Source organism: Macrobrachium rosenbergii, chromosome 56 (assembly GCF_040412425.1).
Source record: "Macrobrachium rosenbergii isolate ZJJX-2024 chromosome 56, ASM4041242v1, whole genome shotgun sequence".
Classification (NCBI taxonomy): domain Eukaryota; kingdom Metazoa; phylum Arthropoda; class Malacostraca; order Decapoda; family Palaemonidae; genus Macrobrachium; species Macrobrachium rosenbergii.
Genome location: NC_089796.1, coordinates 4,074,842 through 4,101,500, shown reverse-complemented (window position 1 = coordinate 4,101,500; position 26,659 = coordinate 4,074,842). Strand labels below are relative to the sequence as shown.

General features: G+C 35.7%; 1 protein-coding gene across 1 annotated transcript in view; it reads left to right on the top strand.

Annotated features, from left to right (window-relative positions):
* Positions 1–26,259, top strand: part of LOC136836081 (uncharacterized) — a 29,117-nt gene extending 2,858 nt beyond the window's left edge. Inside the window, exons 2-17 of the mRNA XM_067100029.1 lie at positions 736–847; positions 1,611–1,727; positions 2,180–2,308; positions 3,107–3,237; positions 4,227–4,360; positions 6,053–6,138; positions 6,636–6,740; positions 8,994–9,087; positions 10,846–11,151; positions 12,718–12,860; positions 15,127–15,237; positions 17,670–17,839; positions 18,986–19,106; positions 19,715–20,005; positions 23,673–23,788; positions 25,633–26,259. Coding sequence (XP_066956130.1) covers positions 782–847; positions 1,611–1,727; positions 2,180–2,308; positions 3,107–3,237; positions 4,227–4,360; positions 6,053–6,138; positions 6,636–6,740; positions 8,994–9,087; positions 10,846–11,151; positions 12,718–12,860; positions 15,127–15,237; positions 17,670–17,839; positions 18,986–19,106; positions 19,715–20,005; positions 23,673–23,788; positions 25,633–25,639 — 2,127 coding nt within the window. The 5' untranslated portion in view covers positions 736–781 and the 3' untranslated portion in view covers positions 25,640–26,259. The remainder of the gene's footprint in view (positions 1–735; positions 848–1,610; positions 1,728–2,179; positions 2,309–3,106; positions 3,238–4,226; positions 4,361–6,052; positions 6,139–6,635; positions 6,741–8,993; positions 9,088–10,845; positions 11,152–12,717; positions 12,861–15,126; positions 15,238–17,669; positions 17,840–18,985; positions 19,107–19,714; positions 20,006–23,672; positions 23,789–25,632) is intronic.
* The last annotated feature ends 400 nt before the right edge of the window (positions 26,260–26,659 follow it).

Below are 26,659 nucleotides of genomic sequence, written 5' to 3'. Positions count from 1 at the left end.
ACAAGTTAAAGAATGATCTGGATTAGGCTGACTATAGATAAAGAGAGTAATTCAGTTTGTACATCTTACCAGGTTACACTATCCAGGCTTGACAGCCTAACGCTTGTGCAATAGTTTCCATTAAATGTTAGGTTTCCCAACGTAATATTTATGTCAGTCTGGGTTTTTGGTTGAGGGTAAAACAAATGTAAGTGAGTTACATAAGCTAAAATGGCAAAAATGTTTAAATAACAAGATAAGTAATATGCAGTTCATGCATATAACCTTGAACAAATGCCAAACAAATTGTAAAACACTTAAGATAAGGCAAAGGCATTACAGGGAGACAGTTTAACCAAAATCTCCCTAAGTGACCCCAATACTGGGTTCCAGGTCCTTACTAGCCAGTACTTTTCAGCCTAACCTGACCTAGAGGAGTGGGCACCGTGGTTAGTACCAGCCTCTTGGGGATGAATGTGAAGATGTAACCTAAAGATGGTTAGTATCATAAATGTAAATGAAAAACATATATACTGTATAAAGAGAAACACATAAAAGGCAGTAAATATTCTGTTTGACTGGCAGGAATCAGTCCTTTATCATTTAATTGTACAAGGAAGGGTCCTGAGATAGAATTGTTTGTGGGTCTCTAGCTAAATCTTTTTGTTAGTGATGGCACAACCAATTAACGTCAAGTCTATTTGGTAGGTACCGTATGTCCTAGAGTGTGTTTGTAATGGATGAATTTATTTTCAGGTCACCATAGTACAGTATATGGTAGAGTTCGTACCTGATCACAGAAATGTGCGCAATGCCTACAAAAATGATGGCCAAACCAACCCAAGGTGTTGAACAGCAAACCAGCACAGTAAGTACGGTACGGTACTGTACGGTGATGATCATTTGTTTTTTAATTAATTGGTGTTGCTGCCTGTGGACCAGTATTACAATGACATTTATGAATTTCAGCTGTGGGGTCCAACTAATATAAGTATGTGTATTTTAAGGATGCTTTGACTTTTTTGTGTTTACGTTCAGGATTTTGGAGGGTCATAGAAATGAAAGGACTCGACATAAGTATGACATTAACCCATTGTTATGGAAATTTCAAAAGGATGGTCAGATTGACTGGTATTTCTTGAAAATTGTTTCACAGTCAACATAAAAATTCAATAAGGAAAGCAATTAAGCCTTAGGACCATCTTGTATGTGTTGAGAAGCCATGAAGAACACAAAGAGGACAAAGTTTTCAGGCATTTAGTTACACATTTTATGTCATGGATCTCTGTAAGACAGCAAAGTCTGTGTTTCAGTGGTTTAATGATATCTAAATGCACACTATTCAGATCTTTAGACGTCATCTTTTGCTCTACGCCTTCCCTTCAGCCTTGTTCTGTGCTCCCTTTTTTTTTTTTTCCTAACATTTATCACTTTTCTGTTTCACATTGCTTTTGTATGGTTTAATTCATGGGTAAAGTACCCGAAAATCTCTGAATTTTTACATTTTTCTTATTTGCAGAATACATGCTATCAGATTGTAAACCTTGTCTCTTTGTTTCCACGTTTTGAGAGTTTGGTAAGAAAATTCATACAATTTTTTCATATTCAGTAACTGTTTTTTCCTTTTGCAGTGGAGTACTATTTTTCCACCAGAGCAAAGGACTGTTCAAGAATCTGCTACCTTTGTGAAAAAACTTCTTACTGTTGGAATTTCGTCTATTACTTACCTGAGGGATTTATTTCCAGAAGTAAGTCTTAGGTTTACTTGTTATTTGAAACCGGTTGATTAAGGTTGTTTCTGTATCAACCCATTACAATACAATAACCTAAATCCATGGTAGTACAGCCTCCATATATACTAAAAAGAATTCTGGTTGTCACCTGTCATAATATGCATCTGGGTCCCTTAGTGCTTCTGTTTGTGGAAGTGGCTGTAAATTGTGTGTGTTTGTTTAACGCCTCCAGTTTCTCCCCTCAAAATTTGTCCCCATTTCCCCTCATATTGCTGTTATTTTGCTGACTTCTTCACCTTATTCCCTTATTTATGATTATATAACTATATTGGTTATAATATAGTTATTAAGTATGTTTGCAGTGAATTTTAAAGACTAAAAGTATTTCCGACAGACTATCTGGCATTCATGGAAGTAGCTGAAGTTATTTGTTTTGGGGTGCTATAAATTTTTTCCATTTTTTCCAGAATGCATATGGGGATCATTGTTTAGATGGGCTGAGCTTGAAAGTACTTACAGATGAATCCCCATGTAAGCCCTCAAGGGTTCTATTCTCTTGGATTCAGTCATGTTATGATGCAATTGACAGACAATATGTGAGTATACGTTGTAAAAGTTTTCATCGATAGGCCATCAGGCCATCATCTGTTTGTTGAAAGTGTGAAGGTTTTTATCACAGATTGTATATTCATATAGTGTTTCAAAGAAAAACTAAATGCCGTATGCTTCATATCAAATTTGTGAATTAAACTAGAGTATACAACTCAGTCAAAACAAAAATGTTGCAGGGTTAAGCAAAAAAAAAATTATGGTGCAGGCAATCCCTAGTTAACAGTGGGGGTTCTGTTCCCGGCCAAGTGCTGCTAACTGAAAATTGGCGATAATAGCACTGATACACTGCTTAGCGGAGCCACTAACCGGATATCAGTGCCAATAAACCGCTTAACGGTGCTTAAAATCACTTACTGGGGCTGAAAATCTGGATAACAGCTTTGCTAGCCAGGCGCCGAAACGCCATTAACCGATGCCACCAGTAAGCAGGGAATGCCTGTAATTCTATAGAAAAGTAGACTTTCCATACTCTGAATAGTTTACTGTGTTTTTGAGTACTACATTTCTCCCTGGCAGAATCTTTATTTTGTCAACCATCCTTTAGTTTGTGGCTGTGGAAGGGAGTGTAGACATCTTGGTAGGGAAATTCATAGTTGAATTGCTATTAAACAAAAATTCTTGTCGTGCATGGAGAACATTGCAGCTGGTGAAGAGCTGTGAATGTTTTACCAAATGATCGTGGCACTATGTAATTAGCCTCATGTCAAGTTAAAATGACACTTGTGTTTTGACAAGTTGTAGTGACAGTTCTTTTAATAAATCGTTTATCTTGCATTTTTCAGCTTCGTCAACTAACATTAGTAATATATGAAGACCCCTCTCAGCCTGATGTTGTCCTTGAAACTTACACTTACAAGTTTAAGTACACCGGTGGTGGGGCCCCAGGAGTAGAGTTTTCATCCAGTTCAGCCCAGTAAGTTTAATATGTAACAGAAACCTTGGGAACTAAAAAAGGGGGTGAATGATCCTAACATTTTTTTTTTTTTGGGGGTGGGGGATTTTGTTTGTTTATCTTAGTTTGCCCATCCACAAAATTCATTAAACCAGCTTGTCTTTAATCATGATGTAAATAGCATTCTGTGGTATGAACAATCATATTTTATTATTTCATGGGTGGCATGAAACTTTGGGTGCTAAGCCTTTTATTAATGATATAAACAAAATGTACATCTCTGTTGTACCACAGTTAGAGATGGCCACAGCTGTGATAGAACTAGATCCAGTACATCACAATACCAATAATAAGTTTAAGCTCCATTGTCGCAAGATTTCAGAGTTGACTTGCCATTCTGATTGGTTATACCAGACACAAGCCAGCCTGTGTGTAAAACACCATGCATTGCTGTTTATTAAAATAAGTTGCAGAGGTTGGGTTAATTGCTGTGTAAAGTAAAACTCATTATGATGGAATGAGCAAAAAACTAGAACAAGTCCCATATTGGCTCAGTAACTCACTTTTTGCTTTTGATAAACAAATAGAAAATATCAGTAATTTACGTCCTCCATATTAATTACCCAAAGATGATGCCTTTAAAAGAATGAGTAGTTGTACCTTAATTTGTTAAAGAATGAGTAGGTGTACTTTGATTTGTTATATGTTTTTCTATCAAGCATACTTAGGCTTTCAAGCCTATTTTGCACCATAAAGGTGAGTTTGACTTTTCAGCTTTCTCTTGAAAACAATTATTCAGAAAATATTCTTATGAAAACATTCTTCTGAAAGTGAGATATAATAGCAGTTCACATGGATAAAATAGTTTCTCCTCATTTGGTTGACTTTCATTCATTGTCTGTCTGATAGCCAGATAAAACCACATAATTGGGGATATGTTAAAATAGGAAATGATATTGATTTTAGGTCATGAGTTTCAGATGGTAAGATTTTCTCTTTAACTCCCCCAGACCATCAGAAATGAAGTTTGATGTTCGGAAGCCTACTAGGAAAATGCTGAGGACAATTTTCCTTTTAACACAGTCTTTGAGGCCTCTTCCAAAGAAGGTGCATCTTGGGATGAGACTCAGCTATTATGATGATGGTAGGCAAGTCTTCATTTAGCTTCAGTGGTTGTTCATTTTTGGGAAAAAAAACTCCGTGCTTAATGACTGAGTTCCATTCCAACAACTGGGTTGTTGAGGTCCATTCCTGCAACTGGGTTGTTATGCAAATTTTCTAATAAACAAGGAGCTGCCCCTTACTGATATTTCAGGTATACTGCATTGGTAGTGTGTTTGTGTCAACCATCTTCAGATACTGTTTAAATGCCATTAGTATACAGTATTTTTAAACATGCAGTAAAGCACTGCATGCTGTAATAAACAGAATAGAAGAAGTAATATTACAGTAATATGCAGTCCTTCAGTTAGCATAATGTAAATGCAGGTAATTGATTTTGTTTTGAACAAGAAGAAAGTTCTAAAGGAAACTCCAACATGGTAATCTTAATTTTTAACTCTTACATATTGCAGAATAATGCAAATGTACAAACACCACATCTACTTACATACAATTTACGTTCCGGACGGATGTTTGTATGTTGAATTGTTTGTAAGTACTGGTTACTGTACTCTTTATCCCTATTAAGTACAGCACAGTATGATATAAAATCAGCACAATTCTGTACTGTACATATTTTCATCCTAAAACACAATGCACTATACACACAGTACTGTATGTACAGAATAGGTGCACAAAACAAAATTTGAACTTACAGGTAGCAAAGGGAAGCTCTCTGAACACAATTTTAATTTGCCATCCAGTTTATTTGTATCTTAATGTTTGTAAGTTGAATTTTGTAGGTAGGGTGGTGTCTGTAGTTAGTGAACATATAAAAAATGACGTACCCCCAAAAAGATAGTTTGGAAAAAGGACATTCAAATTATCATTTCAGTCATCAAATTTGTCTAAAGAGATTGTCAACATTGGAGTTAGCAGGAGAGTTATCAGGATCTATAGAGGGCCGGGGTAAGGAAGATAACTGAGGGAAAGTAAGGACTTGTAGGGATAGGAGTAGGGGTTCTGGGCATAGTTTTTAAGAATCCCATTAATGTTGTCTGACTTGTAATTTTTTCATTTCATTTTCTTAATACAGTATTGTAAAAGTTCATTTACTCTATTTTTCGTTCTTTCATAAACCATTCAACACTGTAGTCAATACCCAATAGTTCTTATATAGCCATGTTCAACTCTATATGGTGGACTTCTTTTTTTACTTCCATTGTTACCTTTTCTTCCAGTGCTTTTATACTTCAAATTCGCATTAAATCTTTCTTGGTCTCCTTCAGTTTCACAAATTTTCCAATATCATCTACTTCATCATCTGAATTAATTGTGTAATAAGTCCCACAGATTTTTTTGGGACAACATGTTTGTCATTGTCAGACCCTTCAAAGATATTCTGCATGAAATGTTTAAAGTATTTTTTCCATATGCTTTGCATACCCTTTTTTGTGATTCTCTCCCAAGGTAATTAAGTGTTCATTTTCCAGTGTAAAATGCATAATTTTCAGAAATCACAGAGGATCACCTCGTCACTTTCTGTTTCTGCTACAGCTTTGGAAAAAAGAGCTGGTCGTACGTTTGCGCTGTCTTGAAACAGGTAGTTCAGTAAGGATTATATGTATGTTATAAAGTTTAATAGAGTTTATGTAGCTATGGTTGTTATTTTTTCTATTTATGGTTTTGTACTGAATGTTGATATTGGATGCCCTCTAATTTATATTGTTTATAGTTACCCCTCCAGACTATGAACCTAAAGGTTTTGCAACGGCTGCTTCCAGTGACTTTCAGCATGAAGATGAAAGTATCAATATTGCAGTAAGTTTGGAGTTGAATATTATCACATTATTAGTATTGTTTTTTTTTTTATGAACCTTACCTCTCCATGCCAGGGGTAGTACAGTAAAAGCTATACAATGGAGAGGTAAGTACAGTATTTAGAAAATAAGTCTTAAATTAAGTATTTATATATTTTTAATATTTTATTATTATTGTTATTATATTATTATTTATCATTTATTATTTATTTATTTATTATTTATTTATTATTATTATTATTATTATTATTATTATTATTATTATTATTATTAGAAGGTAGTTCAACTAGACCACTGATTTTAAAATACATAACTTTCATATGGAAGTGTTAGATAATTATCAAACTATGAGTTATAAATCTAAGAATATTCCAATTAGATTTTGCATGATATTCCATAGCTTATTAAAGTTTAAAATTTCCTGAAAATTAGTTTTAAGAAATTATAATTTTGCAGTTTTTTTTCTGTCTTATGAATACAAACCATTTTCTTTTGCAGGCAGGAGAAGTGAACACCCGTTATCACAATGTTAAAGTCCGTGTTTCTGTCGACAAGAAACATTTTTATGGGGAGGAAAAGTCTGCTGATGAGAGTGCTGCACAGGTTAAATATATTTTGAAATTTTTGTGTTTGAAATATTTATGCCTTTTTGTGTTCTTTTAGAGTAACCATTATATTTAATGATTGTTTCATCTTGACCCCAGCCGTCTTATGCTGCAGGCCTATGTTTGTGTTGCAAATATTCCTTGGTCCACAAGTCTTTAGTCTGCTGGACAGAAGTTAGTCTCACCATGCTTGACCTGTTTGGATTTCAGGTGTATCTCGATCAAGTACCTCACTTATTTTAAATGCCAGGGACTTTCAAGAATTTGACTTTTGAGAAACGTATACGTAAAATTGCTTCCTCTGTTTCTCAAACAGTTTTCATCTTGCAGAAATGTTGTTGAAAGTTTTGTGATAAGACTGTTACATCTAAGTGTATTAACTTTTTTTCTTGTTGCTTGTTTGGATCAGTTTTCTCAAGTTTGGCCTTCCAGTTCTGACTCAGCTCAAACTTGGATAGATTGTTATCAGTCAAGCTTATTTTTCCAACTCTTAATCTTGACTTGTGGCATAGCTGTAAAGTGAGTTCATTTTGTTTTGTATATAAACTGTACTACAACGACAAACATAATCTCCACTGGTTTTTACCTGATCTAACTGTTTATGCTCACAAGACTAGGCAGACTGTTGCTGAATGCATTATTTGCTAGTATCAGGTTTAAGAAAGCATTATTTTCTAGTATCAGGTTTAATACTACTCGGTTTGCTAGTTTTATCTTGGCTACAATTGAAATGTGGAGTAGTTTGCATGGTGATGTGGAATCTCCCGATCTCCAAATGTTCAAATAAGATGTAAATCCATTTCTGCTTTCTGCGGATGTCTCCTGCAATCATGTTTATCAGTTTATTTTCTCTACCCTCATATTAATTATTTAATACCTCTCCCACAACTTGTCTCTCTGCAGGCTGATTTCCGTTTGGAGCTCTCTTGGGTTTATGGTCTGTTGTCTGTGTAAGGGTTTTCATCTGAAGATTTAAAGAAAAAAAGAAGAAGGTGACGGGACAGCAAGTTCCCAATTGTAATTGATACAAGTTGGAGTGACTGGAATCTACTGCTAGGAAGAGAGGCATTGTGTGATTAATGGGCTGTTTTTACTTTTTCATTTATTGCTGGCTGACTTGAGTTTTACTCTATTTTTTTTTATTCTGTCGTAGTTATTTTACTTTCATATCAGTCTCATTTACCTACCACTCTTAGGATATTTGCTTTCTTTGTTATTTCTCCTTTTTTTTTTTGTGTGAGCGGGAGTCGTCAATTAACGACTATTTGTAGCCTTATGGTTGTGACTAGGTATCATCCCCTGACGATCAGCATTTCGTGCCAAGCAGTTGGAACGAATTTTGCAGGAAAAGTATTCAGATCACTTCCAGATCACTACTGTGGTCAATACAGTACTGTAAATGACTCCTGGCAACTCTTACGTCAACTCTAATAGGTGGTTGGTACAGTAGAGAGAGATCAGTTTGCCTTGAGATTTTATTGGGGAATGTACTGCAGCTCCCCATGCCAGGGCGTCATGTAAATATTTTCCATAAATATTCTCAGAATTTGTTACTGATTTTATTTCTTATCTGTTATGATATTGTGTGAGCTGTAATTATAATTTTACAAAATAAAATAAAATTATTAGAAAAACATATACAGTATAACTTGGTAAAATTAGCATATTGTTTACGACTGTCTTGGTAAAGAGGTCCCACACAGGGTTGGAAATATACACTTTCAGCTTCCTGTGGAAGGTACAGAAAATTTATAGAACTTTTTTCGTATACCGTTTGCATATTCATATCTTCCTCTTACCATTGATGTGTTTTTTTTTTTTTAAATTGGCCAACCTTAAATTTATCCCAGTTTAAGGGTGTGGTTAATATATACATGTATTTACCCTGTCCTGTAATGGTTAAAGTAAATCTTAACTTGGTTTATTTTTCTAGTGCCAGACTGCCCTTGGGTTGTAGCATTCTGTTGATCCAACTAGGATTGCAGTATGGCTTGTAGTAACGGTAACAGTGTGTTTGTAATGACGGGCATTATACAAATTATAGGATTGTAATGAACAAATTTGCGGTTATAAAAACAATATTATATAATAGTACTTTATTATTGAGTTCATTATTGTGAAACTATTCAAGAATTTGCCATTTTTAGATTTGTGCTGACTTCTTTTAAAGCTATTCACTAGCTGCTTCCGACTTATATTTTTTTTAACAGAGTGTAGTAATGTTTATGTATGATTTATTTACCTCCCCTAGGAGATAGAGGAACAGGAGTCCTTAAACCCCCAGTCTGATAACATTGTCAGGAGATATGGATACCGATTGATCTCTCAGTCTTCAGACACATCAGGTGGGTCATTGTTTAGATATGTCATGCCACTTAGCTTAAGTATTTGGTTGTCATTATTGTTGCTGTATTTCTTTTATATTTAAGGAGCCTGACTGTAAGCATGAGGTGTTCAGCTTTTTTATATACTGTAGATAATGCACAAGTAGTTTTAGATTTTTAAGTTATTCATATTTGTTTCAAAATTGGGCATAAATGAAAATCAAAGAAAGAAATAATACAATGGGATTAAATTCAATTGTATCCCCAAACCCAATTTCAATGACAGTCACTTTATAAGTTGCTCTGTGCATGGTAAAAGATTTATATATACTGTACAGTATAGACAAGATAAAAAGGTAATTATAAACTTGCAAAAAGATGTAGGAATTTTGATATTTTTCCATGTAATGTACAAACCAGTTTTATCTTTTAATAGTGAGTACAGTGATTTAACTGAAAGCTAAGAATTTATGTTGGCACACAAAATTGAGTATTTTCTGAGGTGAATAATCTAGCTGCTAGAGGTTAAATCTTTACTCACATATCTGAAAGGTGCATTTAGCTTATATAAAGGCTAACTGCAAAAAATACATTAAATTTAATGAATCATAATTTCATAAATCTGACACAAATTGGGGAGCTTAAAACCAACCTTGACATTGCTGTACAAAACAACTGTTATGTCTGTCCTATAGAGGCAATCCCTGGTTATTGGCAATCCGGTTTTTATGGTGCTTGTCTAGCAACGACAATAACAAGATTGTCAGCACTGATATGCGCCGGTATCTGCTTATCAGCACTGATAACCAGAGATCAGTGCCACTACCCACCTAACAGAGGCACCAATATACTGTTGATTTCCCATTGCCAGCAATTTTCAGTTATCGTCACGCCGTCGGGAACGGAACCCTCACCGATAACAGGGACTGCTTGTACTATGGATGTCAGATATATGTTCAGCCTCTGATATAACTCACTCCCTTCTCGTTTGGCACTTGTGCGTTGTAGGGGCTATTCCAGTCCCTACATTAAAGTCTCCTCTATATAGTAGGTGATGGTCACAGTATATCCGCAAAGGAACGATTAACAAATTTTTTAGTCTTTTCTATATTTTTTTTTTATAGAAATCGGAACCTTGTCATCCACCCTGCTCTGTTCATGGAACCAAAGGAAAAATTAATGGCAACTTTAGAGGAATGAGGGGTTAAAAGGTTGTGGTTTATATACTTGTGAGAAATACAAATGACTTAAAAATTTGTTTTTTTAATGAACAATCAGATGGGCCATGAACTTGCCTAGTAGGCCTTCATAAAATGGTGGACCATGTATGAAAAATATATGTGCTGAATAAAGAATATTCAAAACAAGTAAAAGAGGTAACTGAACAAATAAACAGTAACAGAAAAATAAGTTGAAGAAAATTGTGCTTGAGGATTAGACCTGAAGGCTATGTAGCAATCTAGGGTACAGTAGAATCTTGAAGTGCCTATGAATACATGTTAAGTCCACTTAGAAGTCTTAAAGGTTGTATTATAGAATTGAATTATCAAAGGATATGCCTCCCAGGGTACAGTAGAATCCTGAAGTTCCTATGAATACATGTTAAGTCCACTTAGAAGTCTTAAAGGTTGTATTATAGAATTGAGTTATCAAAGGATATGCCTTCTAGGTGATAAAGTTGATATGTAGGTGCACATTTCTGCCTCTGTGTGAATGGTTATACTCATTCTTGACTGTAATGTAAATTATTGTCTCACTATTTTTCTTTTCCCTTTCCAGCCCCTTTTTCTCAGATGAAATGTATTACTGACATGAAAGAGCAGACTGCTGAGGGAAGTGATGCCTTAAGATGTCCTCCAACAGCCAAGGGTAGTAGTGCAAATTCAAACATAAATGGGAACCTTGAGACCCAGGCTTCGGAAAACATTGATGATAATAACATTCTTCCGCAAACCCCTCCATCTAGTGCTTCCTACAGGGTTCCTGAAATGTCTACACAAAAGACATTGGATAATCCAGCTTCATATGCATCAACTTCTTATTCCACTGCTCAGACACCCACTAAACAAACCTATAATACTCCAGGTAAATAATTTCTGAGTTGTGAAGCAAATCAGTTTTTATCTTTTTATCCAGTCCTATTGTGTCATACCATTGTAGGGCTGCTATTAGCAGTTTTCATGATCATTTACCGACGACCATGGTCACCATACCATTTAATTTAGCGTAGCGAGGTGAATAATATTTATTCTTGCAGGAATACAAACTGACGCCTTTTAAGTGGAAAATTTCTTTCACACTTAGCTAAACAGTTGAATGAATGTAGTTATAAGGTTAGTTGTATGGTGGTGCTAGTTAGTGAGTTGCAGGTATCAGCAGACCTCCCTGCATCTAAAGTGTCACTTTTATCATTTGACTGTTTTGTGTCTCCTTCTCACCAGTTTTGAAAGGGGTTCTTGAGAATAATGTTCTTTGTGAATATCTGTTTCACCCAGGAACATTTTCTTCTTTGTAGAATGTTACTGCAGCTACTTTTGGGATAGCTCCATTTAAAAGGTGTCAGTTTGTATTCCCTATTTTAAAAATTTGTTATTTTACTTTAGATCATCTTTATATATAGTGGGTAAGAATTCCACAGGACCAGAATCCTTTATGTTTTGGAATTAAGCTTATTGCTGCTTGCCAGCAAAGTGTGACTGTTTAAAAGTTGACCCTTACTGCTTCATTAGCCTTCATGGTTTTGTAGTTATTTGAAAACCACCTTACCAAGAATATTAAAGGTTTTAGCAGATTCAAAGCCATTGTATTGACTATTAAAGATTTAGCTGATCCAAAGCCATTGCATTGATAAACATAGCATCAAAGGTTTTTTTCAGTAAGTTATAATTGTTCATACTTCATTTCATAAAGAGAGAGTAACTGAAATCTTGTAAAACTTGGTTAAGAAAATTTGAATAGATAGCTGAGACCTTGAGCATATTGCTTGTGAATATACCATGATCAATACTTACAAAACAGGAGTAAGATGGCTTTCCTTTCTATTAGATCATATTTAACCTTCAAGAATTCTTTGTTTGTGGTGGATAGGCCAAGGGCAGCCCATTGGCCCTGAAATTTGATGGATTCCAGTATAGTTTGATTACTTGAAAATTGTGAAACCTGACTGGTGAATCACATATTTAGAATGATTTAGTGAGTTCAAGACATTTGAGCATAATTGAAAAATAAAAATTGGAGGAAGACCAGTATAAAAACATGGACAATTGGGTGGGAAGGATTCTACAAAGAACATTCATTACATTTTCAAGTCAATGGCCCATGTGGCCTTCTTCCATATTAATATGTTTTATCTTCTGAATTTACATTTTGCCATGCAAGGGACATTGCATTGAGGACCTACCTGTGGAACTTCAAAAGTTTTTCCTCTGGAAGTGCTTGACTGCTTAAATAATATTTCATGTTGGAAAGTGCGTCACTGCTTAAATAATATTTATGTAGTTCTGCAACAACCATAATAATTATAAGTACAGTAAAAGAAAGGTATGGAAGCTGGGACACCAAGCTCATATTGTGATTATTGATAATGCAGGACTTTGATTTGAAATATCATCCGAGATTTTGTGTTTACTAATAATTTAACGTTGGTCACAGCTTCTACTTCTAGTATTCGAAGTGTTATGGTGCCATCACCTTGTGTACCTGATCCTGACTTCCCTGTACGTTGCCCCTGTGGAGTTAATTTGGATGATGGGTTAATGATCCTCTGTCATTTCTGCGGAAACTGGCAACATGCGGTGAGTATGTCCCTGAATAGTCAATTTTCATTTTCTGTTTGTCAATTTTTACAAGTTTTTCAGCTAATTTTGATTGGGGTTTGTGGTAAACAGTTAGATGAATGAAATTGCAACCTTTATACTGTCTGGTAAAAATTTCTTTGTAAAGACAAAATGCCCCAGATTTTTAACTTTTGTAAAAATGAACCCATTTGTCTGCTGGATCTGAAGTTTGTTTACATAGAATATTATGTTTATGAAGGCTGACCATGCCTGAATGTAAGTTACCCCAAAATACCAGTGTGAACACTTCACAGGTTTAACACTGTACTGAACATTGTGGTACTGTACAGGGTATTAGTTTAGAGAATGAGAGTAATGCAATATGTGTTTTAAAGTAATTTTAGGCTGTTGTATGTAGGAGGTAGTTATTGACCTTATTTCTCCATCAAATACGTTATTATAGAAGGTGCTAATTTGTAATATAATTTTCTCATTGAACTCTGACCGTGAATCTAAGCATTGTGTAATTACACCTTTCCAAATTGCCAATATTTTTTTATCGATAACCATGCATATGGCAGAGTAGTATAGGCCGTCTGCTTGTCTCAGATTTTGCTGAATTCACCCCTGGAAAATATTTTTTAGTCACCAGTAGTATTGGGCTCCATAACTTCATCCAGGATATTGACAGCCATCTCAATACCTGGTCTGCAGTTTTTTGTATACCCAAAAGATCAGTGTCCTACTTCTTGCAAGAATAGCTTTTCCATCACAGCATGGTGCTTCTCTTACATTCCTGACGTTGCAAGTCTTTTAGTTTATAATTTGTGACACGTTGACATGCCATTTATTGCTGATTTGAATTCTATTTTAATTTGTATCTCCGTCCATATTTAGACATGCTACATAAACAGGTGAGTACAGGTCATTACTAGATTCATGGGTTACGTAAAGGTTTTGTCCTTAAGTGAGAGGTCGGTATTATTAGAATAATGAATCTTAAAAGCAATTAAGTTGGATCAAAACCATCTCTGGATTATGGCAGTCTTCATACCAAAAAGGTGCCATATTTATTTAACTTCTTCTTATTAGGTAGAATTTGAATTGTATTATTGAAGACTAACTCTTCATGCTAGGTTTACCAAATTCAGAGTAAAATTTTATTATTAAAGACAATACTTTTCAGCTGCTGTATGGCAATGGAGCATTTAAGTAGGTAGATAAACTGCTTAATACAAATTGGTACCTCCTGCAAATTCTGAGTCTATTTCATTTCATAAGACCTAAATACTGTACCTGAATAACAGTTACCAATACTAGTCCATGTGGGTCACATATTTTCACACCTTGTCCCACCACTAAAATCCAAGGAAAGTACCACTGTAATAAAATTTTGCATAATAATAATGACCCAGTTTGTAAGAAGTACCAATACATTACAATATTATTCATATCAATACGTCCCAAGATAAATTTGATGGACTGATGGGTGGCCATCATTCACTCTGGCCAGCCAGCTCTGAGAGAACTAAATAAAATGGATTGGTGGTTTGGTTAATCTAGAGGACTTAATAGTAATTTACTTATGCTTAACATCTAAGAGGTGTAGTTAGCTAGACTGAATCATACCAGTAAAATAACTGCTTTCATTGTGTTCATTTCATATATAAAGCACCTACAATTCTGAATTGACACTTGGGCGGGGAACTGTGTAGCCTTTCATTAAACTGAAGATTGATAAATTTTTTAGTAATCTAAACTCTGTTTATTCAAGCCATACAAATTTATATCTGTGGACAGTCCTGAGAAAGTGTGGATGTAGAGATCCTTACCCAAGGATCAAGCTAAGAGTACAGAATTGGCAATTTGAAAAATCAGAAAGTTCTGTATTCAATAATATTCAATTATCATTAAGTCCTCTAGTTTAACCAAACCACCAATCCATTGTATTTAGCTCTCTCAGGGCTGGCTGGGCAGAGTGAATGATGGCCACCCATCACTCCATTAAATTTATCTTGGGACATATTGATATGAATAATATTGTAATATATTGGTACTTCCTACAGGCTGGGTCATTATTATCCAAGATTTTATTACAGTGGTATTTGCCTTGGCTTTTACTGGTGGGATAAGATGTAAAAATATGTGACACACATGAACTTTTGTTAATTGTTATTCAGGTACAGTATTTGGGTCTTGTGAAATGAAGTACTGTAGACAGTTTTTTAGTCTGAATTCAACTGTATCTTAAGGAGAAGTGTTAAAGTTGTTTTAACTTTTGTAGGTTTGTTTTAAAGTACTGGAAGAAGAGGAAGCACCCCTTGAACACATTTGTGAATTGTGTGCAAGACCATCTGCCCCATGCACTGATCCAGCACTTTTTGAAGAGGAAGATGTAAGTTGAGTGACTTAACCTGTGGAAATTTCTGCATTCATTATGAAGTAATGATTAATATCTTAATCACCCCTTCTTTTTAACACATTGTGGACTGTGAACCAAGTGTCATTTTCTTATTTTTATTTGGTCGTAGGAACCCATAAATCATAAATAGTCTTATTCCTTGCAGATGATTCCCTGTCATACTAGCTTGATAGCTCTTGAAAGATGAAAGACCACTCTGAGTGAGTCTGGACCAAGCTCCAGCATCCCAAATTGTGTCACTCTCACTCTTTCTTGACTAATAGCTTATTCTTAAGTTGATCAAATATTCTGATGTAGTTCCCTTACTTTGTCTGAAATTTTGCTGAGACAGTACCCAGAGTTTGTAATGCTACTGTGGAAGGCCAAACCCTTGTGACATAGCTGTTGCATCGTTGTTCACTCTAATAAAGGCTATAGATTCTTTCTTGTACATACACTAAAAAGTAACAAGTCCTGTTCATGTTCTTTAAAAGCATATAAATTCTTTAAACAGTAATAATTTTAATCACAGAAATCTAATGAAACCCAACCTACTGAATCCATATAAACATACCATTTCGTATCTGTACAGTGAGAACAAAATGAGTCTTATTGACTAATGCTGTTCATCTTGTTCATCTGAAATTACTGTAATGGTAGGTGTATCAAAAATGATTTTACCACTATGCCAGTGTTGCTCTTGCTTCACACCTTGGCATTTGTTACCTCAAGATGAATTTAATGAATGCAAAGAATAATCAAGTAGATTGTTTACCAATGGATGATAGTTGATGATAGTTGATAAGTGAGAGGTGGGTGTAACCCCTAGTAGGCACTTTTCATCACATGATACACAGCAAATTTGAATCCCAACCCATTGGTACATCCTATAGTATTTTAGTTTTGTTTTCTCAGTATTTTAATACAAGAGCATTCTGTGCAAGATTATGTCCTTTAGGATGGTTTTTAACCCTTAGTGGATGGCATGGGATCTTATGATCCCCAACAATTCCATATGAAACTCCCTGGTTTAGCTCATATGAGTACTGTTATTTTGTGCCATAATAATTGGACAAATTTTGCACGAAAACATTCCTATCAGTTGAGCGGGCCATAAATGACTTTTGGCAGCTCTTATGGCAACACTAAACCTGAGTCCAGGGTTCAAGGAAGATCAGTGTGACCTTAGATTTCATGGGGGAATTTACTGCATCTCCCTGTCTTATCACATCTTGTGTATATTTGCCCAAGGTATACTCTGGGATTGCTGTTGGTTTTAGTTCTTATCTTTTACAGTAGTATATCAGCTGTAATTGTAATTTTGCGAAGTAAAGTACAAAACAATATTAGTAAGAACATTTGGAACGCACTAAAAGGTACTACATCTCCCCATCCCAGTACATCTTGTAAATGTTGTATTAAATATACTCAGGGCGGGCGATTGTTACTGACTATCGGTCATAATTTTATGTGAGCTGTAAGTGTAATGTTACAAAATAAAATTTTAAAAATTATTAGAGAACACATGTAAAACTTAAAAATTTTAAAAATTATTAGAGAACACATGTAAAACTTACTAAAATTAGCATATTTTTATGAATGTCTTGGAAAAGAGGTCCTGCTCAGGTTTGGAAATATTCACTTTCAACTTCCCATGAAAGGTACAGAACATTTAGAATATTTTTCTTATACCATGTGTATTTGCATATCTTCCTCTTACGAGTGATGTGTTTTTATTTTTCAGTTGGCTGACTTTAAAGTGTGCCCAGTCTTGGTTGGAGTATTGTTAATGTATATTCAGCCTGGCCTGTAAGGGTTAAGAGTTACTTAGTGAATATGCATACCTTATTCAAACTGAGAAACAAAATACATTGATAATGTATTATGTTTGTTTTAAAGTACAGTACAGTATGTGGAATTATAAACATCAATGTTAAATTTACACAGTCATAATAAAATTTAGCTAGACTGATTCAGAGTATTTTTGCTTGACTGATTATCACTTCATATTGCCTGATTTAAAGCTTAGTTATTTGGAATTTAATTTGTGCAGTTTATGTATATGAAATTGATATTTTTATATATGTATAAAATGAACTTAATTTGTCAATTAATCTAAGTCACTGCGTATGTCAGGTATCAAAGTTGTAATAAAAATATATGCAGAGCTTAGAGACATCATTTATTATTTAGTACAGTATTGATATTGGAGAGGAGATGAAGGTGTCGCTAAACTCTCTAAATGTAAGACAGTAAGTCTGATCCCTTCAAAGCCCATTTGTTAATCAGAGCACTTTGGTGTTATTATTAAGATAATGATAATGTGATTGTCCCGCACAATATTCTGAATTTAGAAAGTAATGTTTCTTATATTACTGGGTTTATGCTTTGCTTTAAAATAGTAAGAATTTTTTTACCATCAACAGATTGTTATGACTTGTCTCTATCGGCGTATTATTGTGTTCCTGAGGGATTACGATGGAAATGTCACTGTGTCAATGGTGAGTCAACGCTTGGGAGTTGACATCTCAATGGGAAGTAAGATCTTTACTTGTTTGGCATCGGAGAAGATTTTGAAAAAAAGAAATGCTGCAGGGTAAGGTTTAGTTTATTCCTTTCTTAAAGTGATTTTGGCTGTTGAAGGCTTGAGGTATTTGTTTGAAATTATGTCATTCACAACAGAATCTGGCAGTTGTGTGTGACTAGATAGATTTTTAATCCTGTGTTAGTGATAAATTATCAGAGCCTTGATGGCTCGGTCGGTAGAGCAGCAGACTCGGACTTCATAAGAAGTCTGTGTCGTGGGTTCAAATCCGCAGCCGGCCAGTCAGAGGGCAGACACTTTGCTATCCGTGTAGACACCCCGGGATTATGTATGTAATCAACGGATAGGTTTGCTGAAAGCAAATGGGTGTTACAGACTAATACACACACAAATAAAGCCACTCCAACATCTTCTAAAAAAACATAACAGACGCCTTACACGTCTCGAACTGTCGGCCTAAACCGCTCACGTCTCCTCGCTGCTAGGGGAAAGGGAGCTGGGGATTTGGCACGATACATATACACATGCTACCAGGGTCTAAGCGATGTCAGGCAGGGCAGCCGATGGAGGCTACAGCCTACCCCAACGCCAGATCAAAGTCCTTCAAGAGAAGGCATCGTGCTTACCCCATATGAAAAATGGGAAAAAAGCACGTTAAACGAAGAAGAAGAAGAAGTTAGTGATAAATTATCATGGAAATAAAAAAATAACTTTTACATGAAGGCCACACCTCAGGATCAGCAAGTCACCTTGAATTAGCAAAACAATTGTCTATACTGTAGTGCCCCTAATATTGTTTGTGACACTTAATTTCAGACTCTGATAGATAAAGTAATTATGATTATGTCAGACTTAGGTAAATAATGCCCCTTAGATTTTATTGCAATCTACAACAGAAACCCAGTTGCACCATGAATAATAAACCCTTCAAGGAACTTTTGACTGAATCTGAAAATGTTCGGTTGATCCCATTACTGTATTAAGTTTTAAGTTGTCATTTTTTAGGTAAAATATTCTAGATTTTCTTTTTATGAGAGCAAACCCTTCAGGTGAATTAAATATTTTAATTTTAGGACATTAACCTGGTTAAGCTATCTTACAACTGCAATTGGAGTTCAGTTAATACAGTACATATGTATTCATCAAGGGAATGTGTAACTTTGTCTTTAATGAAACATCTGGTTTCAATTTCATCAGAGGAAGAAAGGTGAACAAGGAGTGCTTGGCTGCATTTGCTTTCCCTGGTTATTTAAAGAGAGTCATGCGGAGAGGAGACCTTTTGCCTGGCTCACCAAAGTGTGTACCATCAGTCAAAGAGGTTAGTCTCGTGTAGCATTGACTGTAAGTCCGTTGTGCAGATTATGTTCGAGCAAAATTTGTATCATTTTAATTTTACTAAATCATAATCCTAAGTTATTTAATTGTATTTAATCGTAATCCCAGGTTATTGCTTGGGTTTTTGATTAAGTTTCATGTTAGATGGGACGATCTTGTCCAAAGTTAATTTTCTTTCCTCTGCATCATCTTTCATTATTTTGATACTACAACAAAACTTCTGGAACTCAAAATAAGTCTTCAGTAGTTGAAAGAATTCTTGAATAGTGGAAATGTCTTATCTCAATATATTTACAGTCCATTCTCAGCAGTTATTTAATTTGCTCTCAGGAAAGAAAATAAATGGTTGAGTTCCCTAAAGAAAATCCAAAAACTGTTCGGGCCTCTGGCTGAACATGCAGAGTATTTGTCGGATATCAAAACAAATCCTCACCACGTTCCATTGTATGTAGTTTATTGAACCCAGCAGTTTAAAAGCAATATGGGATTTGTTATTGATAATACCTCAAGTCTTTATTACTGTAGTACTTTAGCAAGAATTTTTGGTATACCGTATTTAAAACACAGTTATCATCCTTTTTTCTTTTGAAGAATCTGACTCATACAAGCAGTACCATGCCACTTAATGATATAGATGCCACGCCAGATCTTGAAGTCTCGCCTTTGCAATGTACAAAGAGGAATCGTGTCAACCTGAAGGACCTGTCAGGACCTGGTGAATCACAAGACGTTAATGTTGGTACTCAAGCTGTAGAGACTGAATTAAGCTGTGGTTATGATAGAACTGCAGAAACCGTGGCATCATGCCCCAATGATGTGGAAAGAACTTGCAGTACGTGCAGTGTTGAAGTATCTGTCCAAGATGCTAGAAATAAAGTAGAGGTAATACATTTTTTCTAATAAATGCTCTTGTGTTTTTAGAAGTTTTAAGTGCTGCTTATTCATTATTTTTTCTTTTAAATTGGTGCTTCTGTTTATTAAAGAAAGTATAGTAAACTCCCTTGTATACTGTATTTAAACAACTGGAACTTTCAAGCAACCAGTTTATTTTCATGCAATTGCCACTAAATCAAGAATGACCTAGAGAGAGAGAGTGACAGAGAAAGTACAGTAAGTTTACTTCTTATTTTGGAAGATGGGATGATGCTTCCACTCCTGTGCATCCTTACTGTTGACATGCCCAGTTATGCTCCCTCTGAGTCTGGCACTGCTGAGAATCAAATTATGTTGGGGAATGGTGTGGATCTGTGCCTTTTAACCCCTCTTTCTGCCTGCTCTTGTGCTGGTCCCAGTTCTTGTTCACCTGGTGATTGCTCTGTGTGCATTAAGGGGAAAAGTCAGTCATCAGCTTCTTTCCTTAGTATGGCCGCATCGGATTACTTGGTAGCTATAGGTGATTCTTTGTTTTTTTTCTCTGTTGATGTTAGTAAATGTGTGTATAAGACTCAATCTCTTGTGTTGCCAATCAAGGTGTTATATGAGTATTCCAAAACTTTTCCTTGTGTATATGATGATTCATTTTCTCATGGCGCTAACAGTGGTTGTTTGCATTCGGGATCAGTAGATTTTGATAAAGATTGCTCACCAGTCTGCTGTTCTGTGCTACTTTCTGCTTTGGGTACATGCAAGGAGAAGCAACCTGATCATGCTGAATGTGATAGTCTGCATACTTTGTTGCTCTGGTCATTACTGAAATGTTCTCTTTGTAGCTGTTATGCCCCCTTCATGCTGCTCCATCCCTTGCCACTTACCATCACACAGCTCAACTTCTAACTGCTCGAGTGCTCAGTGCATTTCACCTGTGAGCTGCTCTCATCACTTTCATCCACTCAGTTCCCATGACACGTCTCCATCTTATCAGAGGCGTTTTAAGTCAGTCTTCTCTGTCAGCTACTTCTCCCTTGTTGAAACACTAATAACGGGAGTCGTCTATTTCTTGTTCACAAGAATCAATACCTGTGGAGCCTAAGGAGCAGTTGTCCAAAGTTCAGACTTCTCTTGGCCCTGTACCTTTGAACCAGTCTGTAGAAGTGGTTCACAATATTCAGGTCTTTTCTAGTATGCTTTCTCCTTATCAGGAGTTGAACATGAACATTGTAGCGACTCCTTCTTTGTTAGTTTCCCAGGCTGCTGCTCTGTTGCGGCTGATTTCGGATGTTCAACCTATGATCATTTCTTTTGTGAGACCATATGTCAGTGATTCCTGGTCCGTAACTCCCATGTCTGCTTTGGCTCCCATGCTGTCAGCTGCTCTTGAGTGTTCTGCCGCAGCTGTCTCAGGAGCTACCTTGGCTTCTGTCTCTGTTGCGGAACACTTAGACCATGACAAGGAACCCACCTCCCTGTAGGTTCTTTTGACAACTTCTGACATGTTGCAGGGAGAAGTTCCCACCTTGTGTTTCCAAATTTCTCAAACCAGAAACCTTCACATGTAAACAGCTTCAGCTATTTCAGAACCTCAGCTAACCCGTTTGATACTAGGAATTTTCAGGTGAAGGAGAAGGCTTTGCAGCGTAAGGCTTCCCCCAAGAGTTCTGTATTCTACCCTCCTTTCATGGAGAACAGAGCTACGTTTTATGCTGCTGGCAAGCTTCCTAAATTGGATGTGGCTTTTGGGAAAGGATTCTGCTTTCTTCCTTTTAGATCCACTTGATAGGAGAGCAGTTTCTTCTGAGAAATTGGTTCTCTTTCAGCAAGAGCTCACTTCATGACCAAGTCAGTTTTCACTCCATCATGGTCCTTTTCTTTATGGAGCTGTCGATAGGTTTGATCAGCTCTTTTGTGTCCAAGCTTGTTACCTCCATTCCTACTTTGTTTTTGTTAACAGGCAAAAAAGTAGGTGAATACTTGGACTGTGTTGATTGTGCCATTAAGGATGCTGTTTGAGAATGTTCTCACGTATTTTCCAATCTCATCCTTGGGAAGCAAGGACAGCTTTGCAGTTGCTTGATCAACCAAGTCAGTAAATGAAGCTCAGAAAGCCTCAGTTTTGTTTCAGTAGATTCTCGGTGGTTTTCTTCTTGTTTGCCAGTGTGCTGCTGCTTTGGCTCAGTCTAAAAATCAGCCCTCACAGACAGCTAGGACTTTGAAGTCTTGTCCCCCCAAACATTGAAAAGTTGAGCCCTCAGAGTCCAGTAGGGAGAAGACTGTCCGTTCTTGACAGTATGGAGGGATCTGAAAGCCGATATGTGGGTTGTGGAGGTTCTGAGGAAGGGGTATGTGATTCTTTTGTGGCCCCTCCTTTGCTCTCTTCGTTGCTGACTGTTTTCCCTTCACATTGTTGCCATCTGGAGAAGCTCTGTCCTTAAGGAAGAAATCTCAACACTTCTTCAAAAAGAGGTCCTTCGAGGAGGTGGTAGAACCCAACCCAGCTTCTACAACTGAAGAGGTCCTTCGAGGAGGTGGTAGAACCCAACCCAGCTTCTAGAACTGCCTCTTTCTCGCCCCCAAGGCATCAGGGGAATGGAGATGCAGTGCTGGACGTCTCATGCCTCAACAAATTTGTGAGTGACTGTTTACCATGAAATCCCAAAGCAGGTTCTGTCGATCATCTAGAGGGAAGAATGGATGGTCAGTGGATATAAAAGATGCATACCTTCATATCCAAATTCATCCAAACTCCAGAAGGTATCTGAGGTCTGTCTTCGAGGGTGAAGTGTTTCAGTTCACATCCGTGTGCTTTGGATTAAGTCCTGCTCCTCAAGTACTCACCTGAGTACTAGCTCCTTTAGGTAGGTGGGCACATTTCCTTGGGGTTAGGATGGTGTTGTTTTTAGACGGCTGGCTACTTCTGCGTTCAACCCTCGCAGGGTTTATGAGTGTGAATCAGACTAGTGAGAATTGTGGGCTTCCAGTACTTGCATAGGAAGGTACTACATATATGAAAGGCTATGATTTTGTACTTATGTAAGTACAAATGCTTTTAAAAATGTCGAATTTCTTGTTCAAAACTGTATTAATTGTATGTGCTTTCCTAAAGCAATTTAGTGTTAAATCTGATCATTTTACTGGAGTGAAAGTCTCTTGCACAAACAGCAAATCTGCAAAATTGTGGACAGCAGATGACCCCAAATCCCTGGAAGGCCTAGTATATCAGTATCAAAATCCCTTCTGTCATAAATTTTAGCTTGAAATATATTGATATCATTATTGATTTCTAAGAACAGACATTCTTTTATAAAATCTTCATTAGTATTAGAAATCTCAAGAACTGTAGGATACATAGACAACACATTGAATAGGATATTTTAATTTTTTTGGTGTTGGCCATCTAGTAAACATGATTTTTGTAGTATGATCTGTTGCTGTAGAAATCTGTAGTCTTTTGAATTGCAATAATGGGAAATTTTTCATCATTTGCTGCAACTAGCAAAACAAAATTATTTTGCCTTACAAACATGGTACGTAAATTACTCTGATTACTGTACATGTTGACACTGCTATTATTTTAAAAAGTCAAAATTTAATCTGGTTTCATTAAACAGGGGTAGTTGAAAGTTGTAGTAGTATTGCAGACGTTTTGTATATAAACTTTTTAAAAACATTATAGGCGATGGTCACCGTTACTCCTAAGGCTACAAGGAGCAGGAGTTTCTATGGGAAAAAGCGACGTAGGGTACTGTCAAGAGCTGCAAAGAAAAACCAAGCATATTTGTCTTCAGAATGGTATGTATGAGAAATCCCTTGAATTTGGCCAAAGGTCGGTCAATTTCTTTTGAGAAGCATCTGAACCCAGAAACATCAAAGGGTCAGACATGATTAAAGAATGACAACACAAGTGGAAAAGAAATAAGTAACTTTCCCAACTTGTACTCTGTTATCTATTCAAGTCCTGTCTTTGTGAGTCACCAAATGGATCACCTCGCTGGTCTGTCCTAAAGTAATTTTTACTTAGGGCCACAAACTTGAATTAGTGCTCCTGATTCAGTATTTCTCATATTTTAACCCTTAAGGGATGGGCTAAATATACTGTATATTATACACCCCCTGACTGGTCAAACTTTTAAGGTTGGCCAGTTTAAGAAAAAATGCATCAGTGGAAAGAGGAAAATATGCAAATGCACATGGTGTAAGAAAAAAAATTATAAAAATTTTTCCCTACCTTCTACAGGAAGTTGAAAGTGACTATTTACAACCCTGTGTTGGGGCCTCTTTTACAAGAAACTCGTAAAAATATGCTAATTTTACCAAGTTATACATGTTTTTTCTAATAATTTCTTTTATTTTTTATTGTAAAATTATAATCATAGCTCACACATTATCATATAACAGATAAGAACTAAAATCGGTAACAAATTCTGAGTGCAGTATATTTTTTGTAAAATATTTACGAGATACACTGAGATGGGGAGATGCAACAACTTTTTGTGACGATACGTTTTTTCTAATATATTCCTTTGCACTTTTCTTTGCAAAATTACAATTACGGCTGACATATTATCATAAAAGATAAGAACTAAAACCAACAGCAATCCCTGGGTATATTTATGAGCAAGTAAATAAAAAGATGTCATGGGATAGAGAGGGACAACACATTCCCCCCATCAAGTCTCAAGGCAGACTGATCCCCCCTCTGTCCTGTGCTGAGCTACTACAGTTGCCATAAGTCATTTATCGACCATTGAAATGATATGAACATCTTTCCCGCCAAATTCATCCAAATTTTATGGTGCATAATGTTAATACTCATATGAGTTAGCCTGTCCATCACTCAAAATCTTGAAAAATCTGTTAAAGATACAGTACTCATATGATGATTCCCGTCCATTAAGGGTTAAGATAAATTCCAAATGGCATGTTTTACCACCTTAAAAATTACTTGTAGATTATAAAGTTTTATCAATTTTTTTTTTGATGATACTTGTTATCCACTTGTTATCCATGCATTTCCTTATGGAATTAAAATATTTAAGTGGCAGAAATGGTTCTTGGGAAAAAATATATATTGTTTTTGTAGCACAAGTATTATTCATCTGTTGTAGTTAACCATGTTTCCTTGTTCTTGCATTTGTAGACTCCATGTGTGTTTTACAACTCAGAAAGGGTCTGCTGTAGATAATCATTGCCTGTCGTTATTTGGGATTTAAGCACCATTCTTTTGGGAAAGGCACCACAAAGGATGTTCATTATTTCTAAACACCTGTAGGTGTCATTCACCAGTTTTGCATATGTTACATTTTTCAGATACAACAAGGATGGTGTGTTACAGATTTATACATGATTTGCCCAGAAAAGTACTGGCCTATAAGCAAGACATCTGGATCTAATTGCAGTCTCCCTAAGGCTAATTGATATTTGGGGATATAATGAAATCCTCTTCTGCAGTTTTCTTTAAAATTAAACAAATTTCCCGTTTTTGTCATTACAGTAATGGTATCATGGAATTCACATTGTTGTATTAGATGTGTGTATAAAACTGCCAGCAAGTAGGTAGGTTTCTGGCAAGGTAGGTTTATACTGTTCCTTTAATTTTAGGAGATTTAAGTTATTTTTCCTTTTTTCTCTTTCAGCCTTTGAGGAATTTTGAAACAACTTCATTATAGAAGACAACTATGATATTTGCATTTCAAGGAAACTGACTTTTAATAATTTTTTTTTTTGCACGAGGATCAACATGTAATGGTGAAAGTTTATTTTGGTAAGATTTTAAAATGACCAAATTTTGTTTTATATGAAAATTGCAAAACTTGACCAAATTTTGTTTAATATGAAAATTGCAAAACTTATTGGAAAGGTTTCACAACACAGGGAAACATTCAGCTCCCAAGAAGAAATAAAGGACTGTATTTTCTGTATCAAAATACAGTCTGGTATTGATAATGTTGGCAATTTAGAAAGAAGAAAAATTATGTAAGAATAGTATGATTTGCCTTATTTGAGGCTTCGCTTTAACATCATGAAAATGATTTTGCATTTGTTTTGGTTTTGATAAACAGCACTGTTATCTTAAAATTTCTGAATACTGTAGCAAGAAAAGTTCACAAACTTTTAAAGATTGCTTTTCACATTTAATGTTCTGTCATGTTTAAGAATCAAGTATTATTATTTGCCAAAATATTTAGGATGTTTTCAGTTCACAAACATTTTATTTGGAAGCATTAATTTGTAATTTACCATTAAATTGGAAGTAAATTAAATCTAATTGTTATTATACTTTCCACCTAAGATAATCCAGAAGTTATGAAAGGTTTGCTAAGTTACCCCATCGTACTTACCAAGTTAACAGATGTCAAATTTTCCTGCTGAGAGTAGGTAATACTCATTGCTTTAATGTTCTTTATAGCCAGTCTTTGAAGCAAGTAATGACAATAGCAACTTTATAATTTTTTTTTTTCAGTATTTTGGGGGAAATACTGTGATTTTCTTGAAAGTTCTGTGGTTTCATCCATTTCAATACTGTAGTCTCTTGGTTGTCATTGTTGGAGGGTTCCTCTAATTTTGCTCTTGTTTATGCTATTTGCCTCCACATTTCTTGGGATTTATGCAATAAATAGGATGTGCTGAAAAGGGTTTTTTTTATATAGATCTCTATTTAGT